The sequence below is a fragment of the Thunnus maccoyii genome, chromosome 15 (assembly GCF_910596095.1).
Source record: "Thunnus maccoyii chromosome 15, fThuMac1.1, whole genome shotgun sequence".
NCBI classification, from domain to species: domain Eukaryota; kingdom Metazoa; phylum Chordata; class Actinopteri; order Scombriformes; family Scombridae; genus Thunnus; species Thunnus maccoyii.
In genome coordinates, this window is record NC_056547.1 from 15,224,296 (window position 1) to 15,238,891 (window position 14,596).

A 14,596-nucleotide genomic window follows, 5' to 3' on the forward strand; every position below is an offset into this window, starting at 1 on the left:
AGTTTAACATGAAATGTGCAAAGCTGGACTTTTAACAAAGAGCAACATTTTTTTTTCTTAACCAATGTGATTGTAGTTACACGGACACAACACTGGGTGGCAGAATCTAACAACAAAACAAAAAAAACATACAGGACTTCTAAATTTCATGTGGACCTCTGCTTGTTATCTGTCTACATGCATTTCTAGCTACATACTAGAGCTCAACTGTTCTACTGTGAGAGAGTTGGACTGTTAGTGCGGTGTGATGGCAGGACAGACGGGGTTAGTTGTTTAGTGACAGACTCAAGTTAAACCTGCATGAAGTGACGTGTTTTATATGTTAAATCAGAATGTTTCAGCATCATATCAAACGAGAATTAACACCCAACTCTTCAGTTCTGACTTTCTGCTGAAGGATTAAAAAGGTAGATAGAGACATAACATGGTTCATCAGGTCTGGGCTAATGTGGGTTTGTTTTGGGGAATTTCTGCCACGTAGATGTTCAAAATCACTTCATGCAGGTTATAATGATGTTCGCAAAACTACCCGGTCGATTCAACTTTAAGCTACTGATCAAAACATTTTAAAATTTTGTGGTGCAGCAATTACTGAAACTAAGCATGACTCAAAGAATCCTGATAAAGTATAAGGCTTGATTTGAATTTAAATTCACTTTTCTTGCATTAAATGTCGGCTTGTGAGTGAAAACAACTCTCAGACAAAGCCAGAACAAGACTGTCTGATGTCTGAAATAAATATTACAGCTTCTCCAGTTAATGACAGTTTCTTCTGCATCAAACCTACAACTACAGTAGCTAATGATGGGAACTATTTTATCACACAAAGTAATCAGTCTACTATGCTTCTACTGATCTGACATAAAACATTTATGGTCACGTTGGCATTATTCCTCTTTTTTTTTTTCCTTACCAGAGACACTTTTGCACAAAATAAAAATGGCTCATTAAATTGTAAGTATCCATTTCTTTGGACAAGAAAATGGTGGAACATTGTTTTTATTGTCTTGTTTTTCCAACATGCCAAAAGCAGAATTTTATTCAGTCTCTGGTGAAGAAAAACGTGACTTAGATTCAGAAGGATAAAGTTTCTCTGCACATGACAGTGATGGTAACTATTAGCTAACTACTGTATCTCTACTGATAACAGAAACACACACAAAGATCAGCTTACCCTCCACGGCTATGAGGAGGTTCAGGAGGAGGAGGAGGAGAGGGGAGAGATTGAAGAGGGGGATTGGAGTGTGCAGGTGGTGCAAGGAAGAGAAAGAGTTTGATGGGTGGATGGATGCAGAGTGACAGGTCAGAAAAGCAGGATAAAGAGTAACGAGGTGACGAGGAAACGTTCAGGATGGATGGATGTTAATGACAGAGGGGGGGAGAGGAAGTAGAGGAGGGGGAGAGAAGAGGGGACAGCACATTAGCCCAAAAGCCAACCACCAGGCAAGGCATGACATGTCATAGCATGCAAACCATCAGCACAGTGCACAGTTTTGAACTCTATACGCCACAGTGGAAACGACTGAAACATCAAAAACATCTTAAATCAGCAACATCTGACCATTTCAAACCAGAGAATAAACATTTCGGGGATAAACTGCTGATAAGCCTTGATGTGTTCTTGTGTACTTTTTTTTTTTTTTGATTTTGTGTATTTTTACATGTGAGTTTATACCTTGACGCCCTCGTTGTAGCTGTCCACTGGGCAGAGACTGGCCAGGTTGCCTAGGTGACTGGGAGCGCCGGGGCGGGGTGGCTTTTTGGGAGGAGCCACGTGTTCTGAAAATAAATAAACAAACAAATAAATAAATAAAGTAAATAGCAAAAGTAAATAAGTATATTAGTATCATCAATAAGCTAAGTAGGATGCATGCTAATAGCTACGAGGCAATTCATACTGGAATGCAGTAGTAAAAAGTACATGACTCAGTACATTTACTAGTATGTTCTTAATATTATTCCTTGACAAACTATTTATACTATATTTCTGATATACTGCACATGTCAAAATGTCAGTGATCAATAACGCTATATGTGAGAGCAAATCATTAATAACGAAGAAGAAGAAAGTACATGTATTCAAGTTCTGCACTTAAGCACAACTGTGAGTAACTTCTACTTGCAGTAAATCTCACTTAAAGTGGTATTTTTCACTTACAGCTGTATTATTTGACAGCTATACTGTTGTTTTTACTGTGGTTACTTGCACATTAAGACATACAAAAAGTAGAGACATAGTAGTGATGTAGTACTTATGATTAGCTCCATGCTTACAGGTTAAGGCATCAATAATAATTTAATAATGTAATATAGTAGCTACAGTATACGATATTATAACTATTTGAAAAGGGAAATTATGTATAAGTAGTACTTTCACTTTTGACACTTTAAATACATTCTGCTGACAATACTTCTGTACTTTTACTTAAAATCTTTAATTCAAGATTTACAGTTTTTTGTGTTTTTTCTTTGTGTTTTATTATTTATCAAATTTAGGTTACAACAAATCCAGTCAGATGAAGAATATGGGAATATCAGCCCCCCAAAAAAGACAATAAAAAAAATACAAATTACAAAAATCTAATAATAGAAGCAACAGCATAAATTATTGCTTTCACATTAAGAATCTGCGTACTTCTTCCACCACTGCTGATTTGGAGGATTTCAGTATGAATGTTTTCTCACCTGGTTTTCCGACAGGCTGGTAGATATGTTGGCTTCCACCCTGTGCGTGGACAAACACACAAACAAGCAGTTTAACGGTGGGCAAATTTTTTTAAAGTTATATCAAACTTTCAACAGTTCCTCTGCTGTTCCTCTAAAGTTCCCATGAGCCTCTCTGTGGTCATGTGGTTGGTGTGTAGGCAGAACCCTCCCTGGCACTCAGACAGACAGACAGAGAGGAAATAAAGAGGCTGGGAGAAGGAGAGAAAGTATTTCTGTCAGCTAGACTGAGTGCTTTCCCTCCGCCTCCCTCTTTCATTTTTTTTTTTTTTTTGACTTTCTCCTCTTTTGCTATGATGTCTCACTCTGCTACTTTTATCCTCCTCTTCCCTCATTTCCTCTCCTTTCACTCTCTTGTTAGCACTGCAGCATTTCTCAAACTACACTTCACCTCTGTTTTACCTTTAGCTTCCCCTCTCCATCAGTTTTTGTGTTCTTGCGATTAAAAAAAGTCACTCCATCTTTATGGCAGCTCAACAAAACTGAGTCGGTAGCGGATTAACGATCTACGTTTAACATTAACACCAACAAACATTGACTGACCGGTGCTTGGAGCGTGCCGTCCTCTCTGTCGATGCTTCCTCTGCTGTTTCTGGGCTCTGCCTTCTGCAGGGAAGAGACAAAGATCATTTTAATGGAAACAAATTATGTTAATACCAAAATTAAGCATATGTTTTTGAGCAATTCATTGCTGTAAAATGTTATGCATGTTGCTCCAGGTAGTTCTAGTCTATTAATGATATAAGGTAGCGTATATTCATTAACCGTTTATCAAGAATCACAATTTAAAAAAGAGCATGGGGCGTTCACAGACGGACCAAAAAAATATGAAAAACCAAACAACAATCAGCTAAGAGTTGATAGAATTTAACCTGCAGGTTAAAGCAATTAAAAACCTTTGCAAAGCAGCTAAAACAATTTATCTTTCAACGCCAAAATTTCAACAGAAACATGCATTATTTAACCAGCAAAATTATGTTGCAGAAAAGTAATTTCCACCGATGACTGCCACCTGCAGCTGCTCGTCATATTTCTATCTAAACAACCCAAAACAAGCAAACAATCAGTAACCAAGCAATAAAACACAATCCTCTTCACACAGATGACTTGTAATGACTGCAGACTTTGTTCACGCCATTTAGCCCAACAGCTGCACCACTAAAACCCAGCATGACTCCCCTCTCTCTCTTTCTCTTTTTCAATACCGTTTTGGTGAAGCATGCCTTGAAGAGATGCATCCTGGGAGAATAGAGGCTGAAGAAGACGGGAGGAGGAAAGCAGAGAGTGGAGGCCATCGAAAGAAGGGCAGAGATAGGGGCAGAAAGTATGAGAGAGAGAGAGAGAGATGGAAAGCAAAGAGAGTCTTAAATCATGCAGAGAGGGAGATGGATAAAAACATAAGAGGGAAGGACGGACAGAAAACTAAGAAGACGGTGCAGGGAACGAGAAATGATCTGAAAAAGGGAAAAGAAGTCAGAGGGAGAATGGATTGGGGAGGTAAAAGAAGCAGAAAATAAGAGAAAGTTTTTCCAGAGGAGGAAAAGCTCCAATAAGCCACAGAGACAAAAATCCTGGCAAGAAAAGATCAAGCCGCCTCACTCTCCTCTCCGTCTCTCTCCCTCCCACTCTTTCCATCTCTCTGCATCTCTCTCTCTTCCCCTCTCTCCCTCTCTCTCTCTCTCTCTCTGATGGGTGACTCCTCGCTCGTTCCACCCTCTCCGTTGCTCTTGCCAATCCCACTTCCTTTCTCCCTCCTTCTGTCCTCCGCTCTTGTTCCTCCTCACTAACTTCCATCCCTTTCTTTTCAGGCGTTACTTTACTTCTCTCTGGTTGCTTTTATGCTTCTGTTGATCCTCCTTTCATTTATCTTAAAGTTCACTTGGATATTTCACCAGGTTTCACTACTTTTTTCCAGTTTGTGTTTGGACTAGGTTTCATTTTGTTTGATCCATCCTTCATTTGTCTAAAAGGCTAAAATCCTACTTGCCTCTTTCCTTCCTCATAAAAACAAATAACGGGGGTGCCTGGTAATGTCAAATATGGTCACAATCTCTCCTTCTGCTCCTGAGTTATGACGTTGACTAATGTCCAGAAAAGTGTTTTTGCAGAACATAATGATTTCATAGTGAAGTTGACCTTTGACCTTTTGGATATAAAATATCACCACTTTTCACAAGCCACATTTGTGGGAAACTTTGTCATAATTAGCAGATGAATTCTTGAGTTGTGACCAAAAATGTGTTTTGTGAGGTCACAGTGACCTTTAACCAATCACTTAATCCTTGAGTCCAAGTGGACGTTTGCGCCAAATTTTAAGAAATTCTCTCATGGCATTCCTGAGATATTGTGTTCATGAGAATGGGACGGACAACCCGAAAACATAATGCCCCCGACCACTTGTTAAAAGTGAACACTAAGACTAAGATGACATACAGCCAAATGATCACATCATTTGTTTTTTGTCTCTTTAACATTTGTTTTTTTTTAAAATCGTTTTCATGTGAAGCACTTTGAGCTGCATTTTGTATGAAAGGTTCTCTACAGATAAAGTTTATTATTAAGTTTTATTATGTATACTCAGAGTAGTGATAGCCAATCAGACACAACGATTCACCCAACATCTGCAAAATTGTTGATTCTGATAAAGAAATTCTTTCATTTTCTCAGCAATGTTACTCTGCGTAAGCATATCCAATTGAACATTTTTGTAAGTGATAGTTGTTAGTTTCAAAACTTTAATATCTTCTGTAGCAATTTATTAACCTTCTGATATATTTACAGATGGATAACAGCTTACAAAAATGCAGCAGCTGCCAATAGAAAGATAAAATGACCCTTTTCTAAGCTTCAGATAACATAACGACAAATACTAGACTGTATCCTCACTGCAAAATATGTCGGTCTCTGTATTGCAGACATCTAGGACCCCGACATTCTGCTCTAAAGCAGCTAAAGAGACTTCTGCAGCTCTCTTAAGTTTAAGAGTTAAAGTCAAAAGAAATGTAATGAATAGCTTTTTCTACTAAGTTTGCCAGTCGGAATAAAAGTGAAGAATTTTTTCTTGTTACTTTTGCTCATGTCCAAAACCTCACTTTTAGCAGTTTGATAAATACGAGGCCTGAAATTCACACTCGTGTCCAACATAACTGGATACGTTCAACTTACAGGATTCCCTTAACGTAAAGTTGTCTGTTATTTAAGATAATTTCAGTGCCATTTTCTCTCTGAGGGTTTTACAGCTGTTCTGTAAGTTGTTACTCAAGGGTTCCTGGCAGAGATAAAGATTTAAAGCTCTTTTTAAAACCAAACCGTTCAGAAATATTAGGCCATGTGTGTTTGAATACTCCAAACCAACACCAATGCTGTAAAACTTTCAACAAAATTCTTTGTAAATGTGTCTGCACTCTGAGATTGTAATTGTCACAAATTCCTTGACAGGAGACGACCATCTATAGCTAAATACACAGCAGAGAGTTCATAAACCACACTGCCATCAAAAGTAATGCACATACAAGTTGTCTTTGTGGTTAAATCAGCTGAATGTCATTACTGATCGTCAGTGATACATAGTTGGCTTTCAATTTCTAAAACTTTGCTAATCTTCTACTCTGACTTTCTTGTGTATATCAGCTGTTTTAGTGTCTTGTCCATTGTCTAAAGGTTTGTGAAGGTGGTTGCAGAGAGCAACTGGCAAATCAAGTAAACATACGGTCCATAAAAAACTAGGCCCTTGGGTTTCCAAATAAGATACGACATCAGCATTCAGTGAGATTTCCTGTTCTGTAAAAGGAATAAATGTGTTTCAAACGTGACATCTGACAAAATATATAAGAACGAAGGATAATAGACAAAGAGAGGTGACATCACTCCCTATTAATCATCATAAGGTTTTTTTTTCTCTTCATCCCTGTCTCTGTGTTTTCCTCCTATTTCTGTCTTTCAGCTCTCCTACACGTAGCTTAAAAATGAAAACAGCACATCCAGGCAAGAGGAAAAACAACCTAACCTGAAGAGAGAAGAAAAACAGACTTGTTTTGCAGAAGTAGTGATTTTGGCTCATTTCGGGAATGTTTGAGTGTCTGATGAGATAAATCAAACACAACCGAGCCAGTTCAAAGATCTGAAAAAGATATTCTGCAGCTCATCTGGCAACAACAACAATACACATAAAAAGGCTTTACAAAGTGGAAACTGCGGAACTAATGCAGCATTTTATTTCCACATCAAGCTAATGAAGCAGATCTGAAATATGTGTTATGCTTCATGCAATTGATTTCATTACAGATGAACTGGTTAATTGTTTGGTCTGTAAAGAAAAATGTCCATCATATTTTCCAAGGGTCAAATGTAACATCTTTAACTGTACTGTTTTTTCTGATCAACAGTCCAAAACTCATATATTCAGTTTACGATTATATAAAACAGAAAAGCAGCAAATCCTCTAATTCAGGAAGCTGGAACCAGAGACTTTTAGAGACTTTAAAAATCCTTTTCAGACTCAGTCTTTTTTTTTTTTTTTTTTTTAGAGATTGTTGCAGATTAATTTTCTGTAAATCAACAAATCAATTAATCGACGGGTAGTTTCAGCTCTTGTTGGCCATGACAACCTGTACAATTTACAGTAATTTGGATCCCTAATGTTTTTGTTTTCCTTCCTTCTCAGATGTCCTCAATCAGAGTTTCAACTGTATGCTTTTTTTTTACATTTTGTGCATGATTATAGGTTTGTTTTTCATGTAACATTGTGTGTTAGGTTTTAAGTTTTAATATTTCAGTGCAGATTGTGTGAGTAACAAACATATGTACTCTAACTTGACTGCTTTTGGATATCACTTTGATAGTAGATAAGGATCTATTTATTACTAGAGAAGGTTTAACTCATAATATGTCAACAGTCAAGAGATAAAAACTGACAAGACTTGCTTGTGTATAAATATATTTGTGTGTTTTTGCACATGTGTGTGTGTGTGTTACCATAAAGCTCTCCTCCTGCTCCAGCCACCGCTGGTCGTCCTCCATCTGTTGTTGCTGCATCATCAGTCTCTCCTCCATTAGAGCCTGGCCGACACATCCAGTTTCCTGTAAAAAAAAAGGAAACACTGGTGCTTAAGTATACATTGCCCATACACTTTTTAACATTCAGTCATGCTACATTATAAATTCAAAAGTCATTTATTTGGAAGTTCAGCACAGCAACATGATTACCATAATCATCTTAAAGTGAGCCACTCTGACGGAGCTTGAGCGTAGGCTAATAAAAATGATTGTAGAGATCAAGTAGATGTTTTTCTGACTCCTGTTACTTTGTTCCTCTGGTCAGAGCACACAGCGGTCTGCTTGAAAAAACAACTTCACCATATGGTTGAAGTTCAAGCGTCTCACTACTGTAAAGAAACCTGCTATGTTTATTGAAAATGAAAAGCAAATTATACAAATGTGTATGAAAGTTGAGACTTGGTTTGTTTTAGCTTTAAACACATTTTAAACACAGTCATACTACTCAGCCGTCATCCACAGACTGTATTCAGGTACTGAATGACTAATTTTCTTTTCTTGATCGTTTAATTCTTGTGTTTTTGTTTTTTTTTTCAAGTGAAGCTGGATGCAGCCTGCAGTGAGGTGAAAGCTCGACAGAAAACTGAAGCACATTGTGGCACATGTGGTCCACTAATGGATCAGGATTTGAGTTGAGCAGTTGAGATGTGACAGAAAATATGAAAAGGTCTGCTCTCACCACTTCATGGAAAAAAACATAGTAGATGAAATTGCGGCAGGTTTTCCCTAGTCGAATGTGTGTATGTACCTCCATGTTCGGGCTCCACAGGGGAGAAGGTTCAGGTCTGTGCTGATTCCAGGAATCAGTGGGAGGGTAGCTGCCACCAATGGCTGACGGCTGGAGGTGGAGAGAAAAATAAATAATTACGGTAAAAAGAAAGAGAGAAAATTTGTTTTTTGTTCTTGTTTTTTGCTTAGTATTTCTAAAACACTGCATAAGAACTGTTTGCTATGATTGAAAAAACCAAGAAAAAGGTGTGAAAATATGAACAAGAAGCAAAAAACTCCTGATGTTTAGGCTTAAATAGTATAAAATATATGTAAAATTTAACTTAGTTGTTTCCTGGTTTGATAATATTGTTTTTTAGTTCCAAAAATAATATATAAATATTAATAATATCAAGCTGCAATGATTAGCCGACTGACAAAAAAAAAGGAAAAAAAAAGGCAATTATTTTGATAATCGATTCATTGTTTCAGTCATTCTTAAAGCAAAAATGTCAAACAATCCCTGATTCCAGCTTGTCATCTGTGAGGATTTGCTGGTTTCAGTAGTCTTATGTGATAGTAAACTGAATATCTTTGAATTTTGATTGTTGCTTGAACGAAGCGGGCGACTTGAAGATGTCACACCGAACTTTAGGAAACTATGACGGACATTTTTCACCATCGCATAACTGAGAAAATAATCTGCAGATCAATCAATAATGAAAATAATTATTAGTTGCAGCTCTAGAATAATAATTGTCTAGTTTTGAAACTACAACTTATAAAAACACAATTGAATGGAATCAGGATGAAAATAAAACATTTTGTGAAATACAAACAAGCTTGTAATACATATGTATATATAAATAGCAACTGTGTAAAATGATCTTTTTAATCCCTGACTTCACTAAATGAATACATCAAATCCCTCACTTTTCTTAATTGGATTACTAAAAAGAAATTGTGAAAAAAAAAGATTCTGTAAATGTTCTAATGTGTAAAACTGATTATAAACAGCAGAGTTGAAGATAAATACAAACTTCAAACAGGCACAAAGGAAGTCAGTGAATCATAGTAGAATCAAACTGAATACTTAAGGACTGATTATGAAATAACACTAATCCCACTAAAACTTACAGGAGACATAACACTGATAATAACAATCCATAATCTGGCTCAGAGTTTAAAGAGCACTTCAGCTGCACTCTGTCTGGTGTGTAACATGTGCTACCAAAATATAAAGATGTTATTCTAACTTGTGATATGATCAAGTTTGACTTAAATAGCAGTTAAAATTATACAATCCATATAAGGACAAGAGAGAGAGAGAGAGAGAGCAGCTTATTGCTGTAAGAGCTGGAGAGTGGCTTTGATTTGTGTGTGTGTGTGTGTGTGTGTGTGTGTGTGTGTGTGTGTGTGTGTGTGTGTGTGTGTGTGTGTATGTGTGTGTATGTGTGTGTGTGTGTGTGTGTGTGTGTGTGTGTGTGTGTGTGTGTGTGTATGTGTGTGTGTGTGTGTGTGTGTGAGCGGCTTTCAGAGCTACAGGAAATGCCTGCTGTCTGCACGGTTTATGAGGAGAGGAATAACTGCAGTGAAAGTCTCTCTCATTTTCTCTTCCTTCACATTTCTCTTCCTGACATGAGCAGCACACGCTGCCCGTCCGTCCTCCTTCTGAGTTAATCCAGCACTCTACCAGTAAAATGGAAATTTAAGAGACTGAGATCATTTTTAAAGGGTTAAAAATGTGATTTATAGAACCTGATTAGATTTTTCCAATACTGTGGAATGAAAATGTGTCTTTTAACATTAGTGCTTATTGCATCTTTCTTGAAAACAACATTTTTACACAGTTATGACTTAATACTTTTCTTGTTTCCGGTCTTTGCTAGATTTAAGGAACTGAGTCAGTGAGAGGTTTTTCTGCATTATCAAGATGATTTTTCTTTGCATCAAAGTATAAAAGTGGACATGGTATGATCTGAAAACTTTTGAGTTGAGTAACGGTATGTATATTTTGGCCTTGATCTGTGTGGAATTTGATGAATACTTTCTGTCCCCTTGCAGCGATAATAACCTGATAAGGAAATTGTTTGTTTCAGATGTTTATCATAAATTATGAAAGACACTGACTGTCCTTGGGAATCTAATATCCAGCAATTTACTGCATATTTGTGCCATTAGACATGTGAACAGCCACAGTACAAGAAGTTGCATGTTTATCATGTTTATAGACTGATAAATGTGCTTTGTGCCTGGATACTGTTGCCATTAATTTTGTGTATTTCAACTCTTTCTAATATTGTCATATTTGTATTTTCAGATAGTCTTTATGTGTATGAATGAAATTTATGTGTGTACTTTGTTTGCAAACTTGCTTTCCTCAAACTGCCCCTTAAGTGACAAATCAATTTTTTTTTTTTTTTTTGAACTTTATTCAAATCAAATATTTTTAAAATGATCTGAATATTCCTAATATTATAATACACTTCCTAAATGAATGGTGTTTCACTTTATTTGTTTCTGAATAGGTTACAGTTTATTTCTTCTTAAACCTGCATTGCGGAACTTTTCTATATAAATGAACGTCCGTTTCATTCAAGCCCTCGCCAAACGAGTTCACACAATGCTGATTAAGCCCATCACCGCCAGGTAAATCTCTCTGTATTTCACAGTATACCAGAGTTTTTCATCGGGTGGCGGGTTTGACATTCCCGTGCTGGCCAGATGAATGCATGAACATAGACTTCCGCTGGCCAAGCTGGCTAACTTCCAGTTAGCTCTCTGCGAACTTTATAATTTAATTGTGCAGCTCCTCTAGACTTTCCAAATGTGATCAGACCGAATGGATCAAATTCTGATAGTGAAACAAGTCATTTTGCGGGGGTTGTGTGACGCTCAGAACAATTTACACACCGTTTTACAGCCGCAACAGTAGTGACAGAGTAGGCTACGGTGGAGCCTATGACGTAAGCACGTGTTGACAGTGTTTTTGTAATTATTCTCATTGCCAGAAGGGGGAGACAAAAGTCCCACACTTCAGCTTTAAAAAGTCCCAAATTTCTACGTTTTCCAGTCCTGCTTTTGCCACCAAAATCTCTGGAAGCCAGAGGAAAAAACTGCTGTGGCCACGGTGGATGAGCAAGAACAGAAGAGCACAGTTTCCTCACTGCTGAAGCTCTGTGTGTGTGTGTGTGTTTACCGGGAAGTGGTTGTGTTGGGGGCTGGTGAAGAAGCCTTCACTGGAGCGAGGACTCGGGTAACCTGGTCTACTGGGCTAGAAACAGAAAGAGAACAGTTTGTCTCTGTTTATAAAAAGCGTAATACAGGAGAAGTGAGTCGATACAAAGTCATTCAGTCTTACTTTAGGCGGTGCTTCATCAGACCCTCCAGAGTCCCAGGACACAGTGACTTGTCTCCTCATCTCCATTCGAAGTCTCTCCTCTTGTTGAAGCTTCTCTTCCTCCAGTATGGTACTACACAAGTTTAACATAAAGGAATCATCTTAATAGGTGGTCAAGGTGGAAATAAATCAAGCAGATCTTTTTTGGACAGTGAGGAGAACTAGCAATATCTTTATGATTGGGGGCATTTAAATTTGTGGGAAAATTCTTCTTCAATTGGAGAAAAACTAGCTTGAATGAAAGATTCAAATAAAGGCTGGGCTGATTTGTGTATGGTAATTACACCATATGGTTGGACAAATCATATTAAAGGAAGATTCATATGACAATAATCAGAAGGAAGTTCTGTTCATATATGTGAAATCACACAGTAAACAAAATGACTGTTGTTAATCGTACTAAAATAAGTACTGAAATAACTGCCACTTCTCTTGATCTTACATTGGGCAATTTTAATCCCTATTACAATTTATCAATTATCACATTTGAATTACAGTTTATACAATGAATAATATAGACTTTGGCAATGTGGATAAATGTAAGCCACATAACCGCAACATCTGTGGTGGTATATATATATATGTATTATGCATGACAACTTTAAAGATAAACAAAATATTACATGCATTATAACAGAAATCAAACTCCTAACCCTGATAATTGTAGCAGTATTCACTTTGCACTGAGCTCTTTTATTGTATATAATGGTCTTTAATGTGAATTATATTCAGCACATAAGTACATACACTCTTAATTACCTGAGTTGTGTTTTGAGTTCAGTGAATCGCGGCCGCTTGCTGGGGTCATATGACCAACATTTGGTCATCAAACTGTAAAGGGTGGGCGGACACTGGGGAGGCATCGCCAGTCGCTCGCCGTTCTCTATCCTGCCAATCACGTCGTTGTTCTTCACACCCTGGAAGGGTTTGATGCCGTACATCAAGATCTCCCACATACACACACCTACACCGAGACACAGAAGCAAACGGACGGAGTTGTTCAAGACAGAAAGATTAATGACAAACAAAAACATCACCTAGAATAAAAAATAATGGTTCAGACACTTGAATGAGAGGAAAACAAATAATATGAAACTCTGCTACTAGTAGAGTAAAAAACCATTTCTCAGATGATGTAAAGCTATTTTTTCAGTAACCAACAGACACATAAACACACAAACTCAGATTAACTCACCAAACATCCAGACATCGCTGGCAGATGTGAATCTTCTGAAGTTGATAGATTCTGGTGCCATCCATTTGATTGGAAGTTTACCTTTAGAGGCTGAAACACACACAGACACATTAAGATTACCTGCAGACTTAATTTTACCACTCAAGTACAGAACCATTTTTATAATTACAATAAATTTATAACTCAGTTATTAGGTCACTAGTGAATTTCGCATCCACCCGCTAGAGGGTAAGAGACTGGAATAAGACACTGATTTAATAACATGCTGAATAGGTTCAATATGTGACTCCGGTAGCCTGATGTCACCAGTAGATGGTGGTAACGTACTGCTGACTAGAAAAGTCAGTAATGGGCACAAAACTGGAGCAGGAAAACAGTCTGGTCTGAGGACCTAGTAAAATTTGTGTAAGGTGTAAGGACATTGAAGACTGTCTCAGATATTTCTCTCTATAGTTATTTCATGTTCTGTGTCTTAGCCTGACTCACAGTTGCATTATGCCTGTATTGTCTGTTGTGAATGTTTGTGTTTCATTACCTTTGTAGTAAGAGCTGTCCTCCATGTATCGTGACAGACCAAAGTCTCCCAGCATCACACAGTCGACTGAAGAGACCAACACGTTGCGGGCTGCTATGTCCCTAAAAGGTCAATACAGGCAGTAATCATTGAATCATTGATGCTGAGACCAAAGACCATCAGTTTGACTTGTGGTGCTGCAAATGCTCGGAATATGTCAATGTAAATTGACTGCATTTATGTAACGCTTTTCTAGTCTACTGACCACTCAAAGCGGTTTTCAATACATGCCGACATTCACCCATTCACACACACATTCATACACTGATGACACTGAGGCTGCCATGCAACGTGCCAACCTGCTCATCAGGAGTGATATATAGCGCTTTTTATCCAAAGCGCTTTACAATGTTTCTAACGCTCACTCACTCATTCACACACACTCACACACCGCTGGCGTTAAGTATCTTGCCCAAGGACACTGCGGACTGGAGGAGTCGGGGATCGAACCACCGACCTTCTGATTAGTGGACGACCCACTCTACCTCTTGAGCCACAGCCGCCCAAAATGTAAGCCACAAACACTGAAGAAAAAGTTGTTTGTACTTGTCATTTCTGATGTGCAAAATATCCTTACTACTAACTTTTATATCTCTTCTATGATCATAATTAAGTGACACACATCGTGTGTGTGTGTGCTTGCGTGTATACCTGTGTACGAAGCGTTTGCTCTCCAGATAGGCCAGCGCTGTGCTGAGCTGGTAGGCAAACAGAATGAGAGTGGCCAAATCCAGACTGTACTTCCTCACCTGAAGGAACGAACGCAACTATAGAGACAGAGAAAGGAAGAGGGACAGAAAAACAGGGACAGAGTAATGAAAGAGTAAGTTTTACATTGAGTGTATACAGTATAGTGCATGCCAAGTCAATGTATGTCACCATTATTAGCAGCATTTTCAGAGACTCATGACAAAACGCTGCCTTGATGCATTCAAGTATT

The 14,596-nt window shown here is 37.9% G+C and overlaps 1 protein-coding gene across 9 annotated transcripts in view; it reads right to left on the reverse strand.

Annotated features, from left to right (window-relative positions):
- ptk2aa (protein tyrosine kinase 2aa) overlaps positions 1-14,596 on the reverse strand; it is a 68,854-nt gene that overhangs the window by 3,438 nt on the left and 50,820 nt on the right. For 5 of the 9 annotated variants that reach the window (XM_042434741.1, XM_042434746.1, XM_042434744.1 and 2 more), the window contains 12 exons: positions 14,308-14,423; positions 13,618-13,718; positions 13,083-13,172; positions 12,647-12,851; positions 11,849-11,960; positions 11,687-11,761; positions 8,528-8,617; positions 7,699-7,803; positions 3,268-3,330; positions 2,686-2,725; positions 1,676-1,779; positions 1,175-1,183 (listed from right to left, as the gene is read on the reverse strand). In XM_042434741.1, the coding sequence (XP_042290675.1) occupies positions 1,175-1,183; positions 1,676-1,779; positions 2,686-2,725; positions 3,268-3,330; positions 7,699-7,803; positions 8,528-8,617; positions 11,687-11,761; positions 11,849-11,960; positions 12,647-12,851; positions 13,083-13,172; positions 13,618-13,718; positions 14,308-14,423 (1,110 nt within the window). The remainder of the gene's footprint in view (positions 1-1,174; positions 1,184-1,675; positions 1,780-2,685; positions 2,726-3,267; positions 3,331-7,698; positions 7,804-8,527; positions 8,618-11,686; positions 11,762-11,848; positions 11,961-12,646; positions 12,852-13,082; positions 13,173-13,617; positions 13,719-14,307; positions 14,424-14,596) is intronic. The other 4 variants (XM_042434748.1, XM_042434750.1, XM_042434749.1 and 1 more) reach the window with 1 other exon arrangement.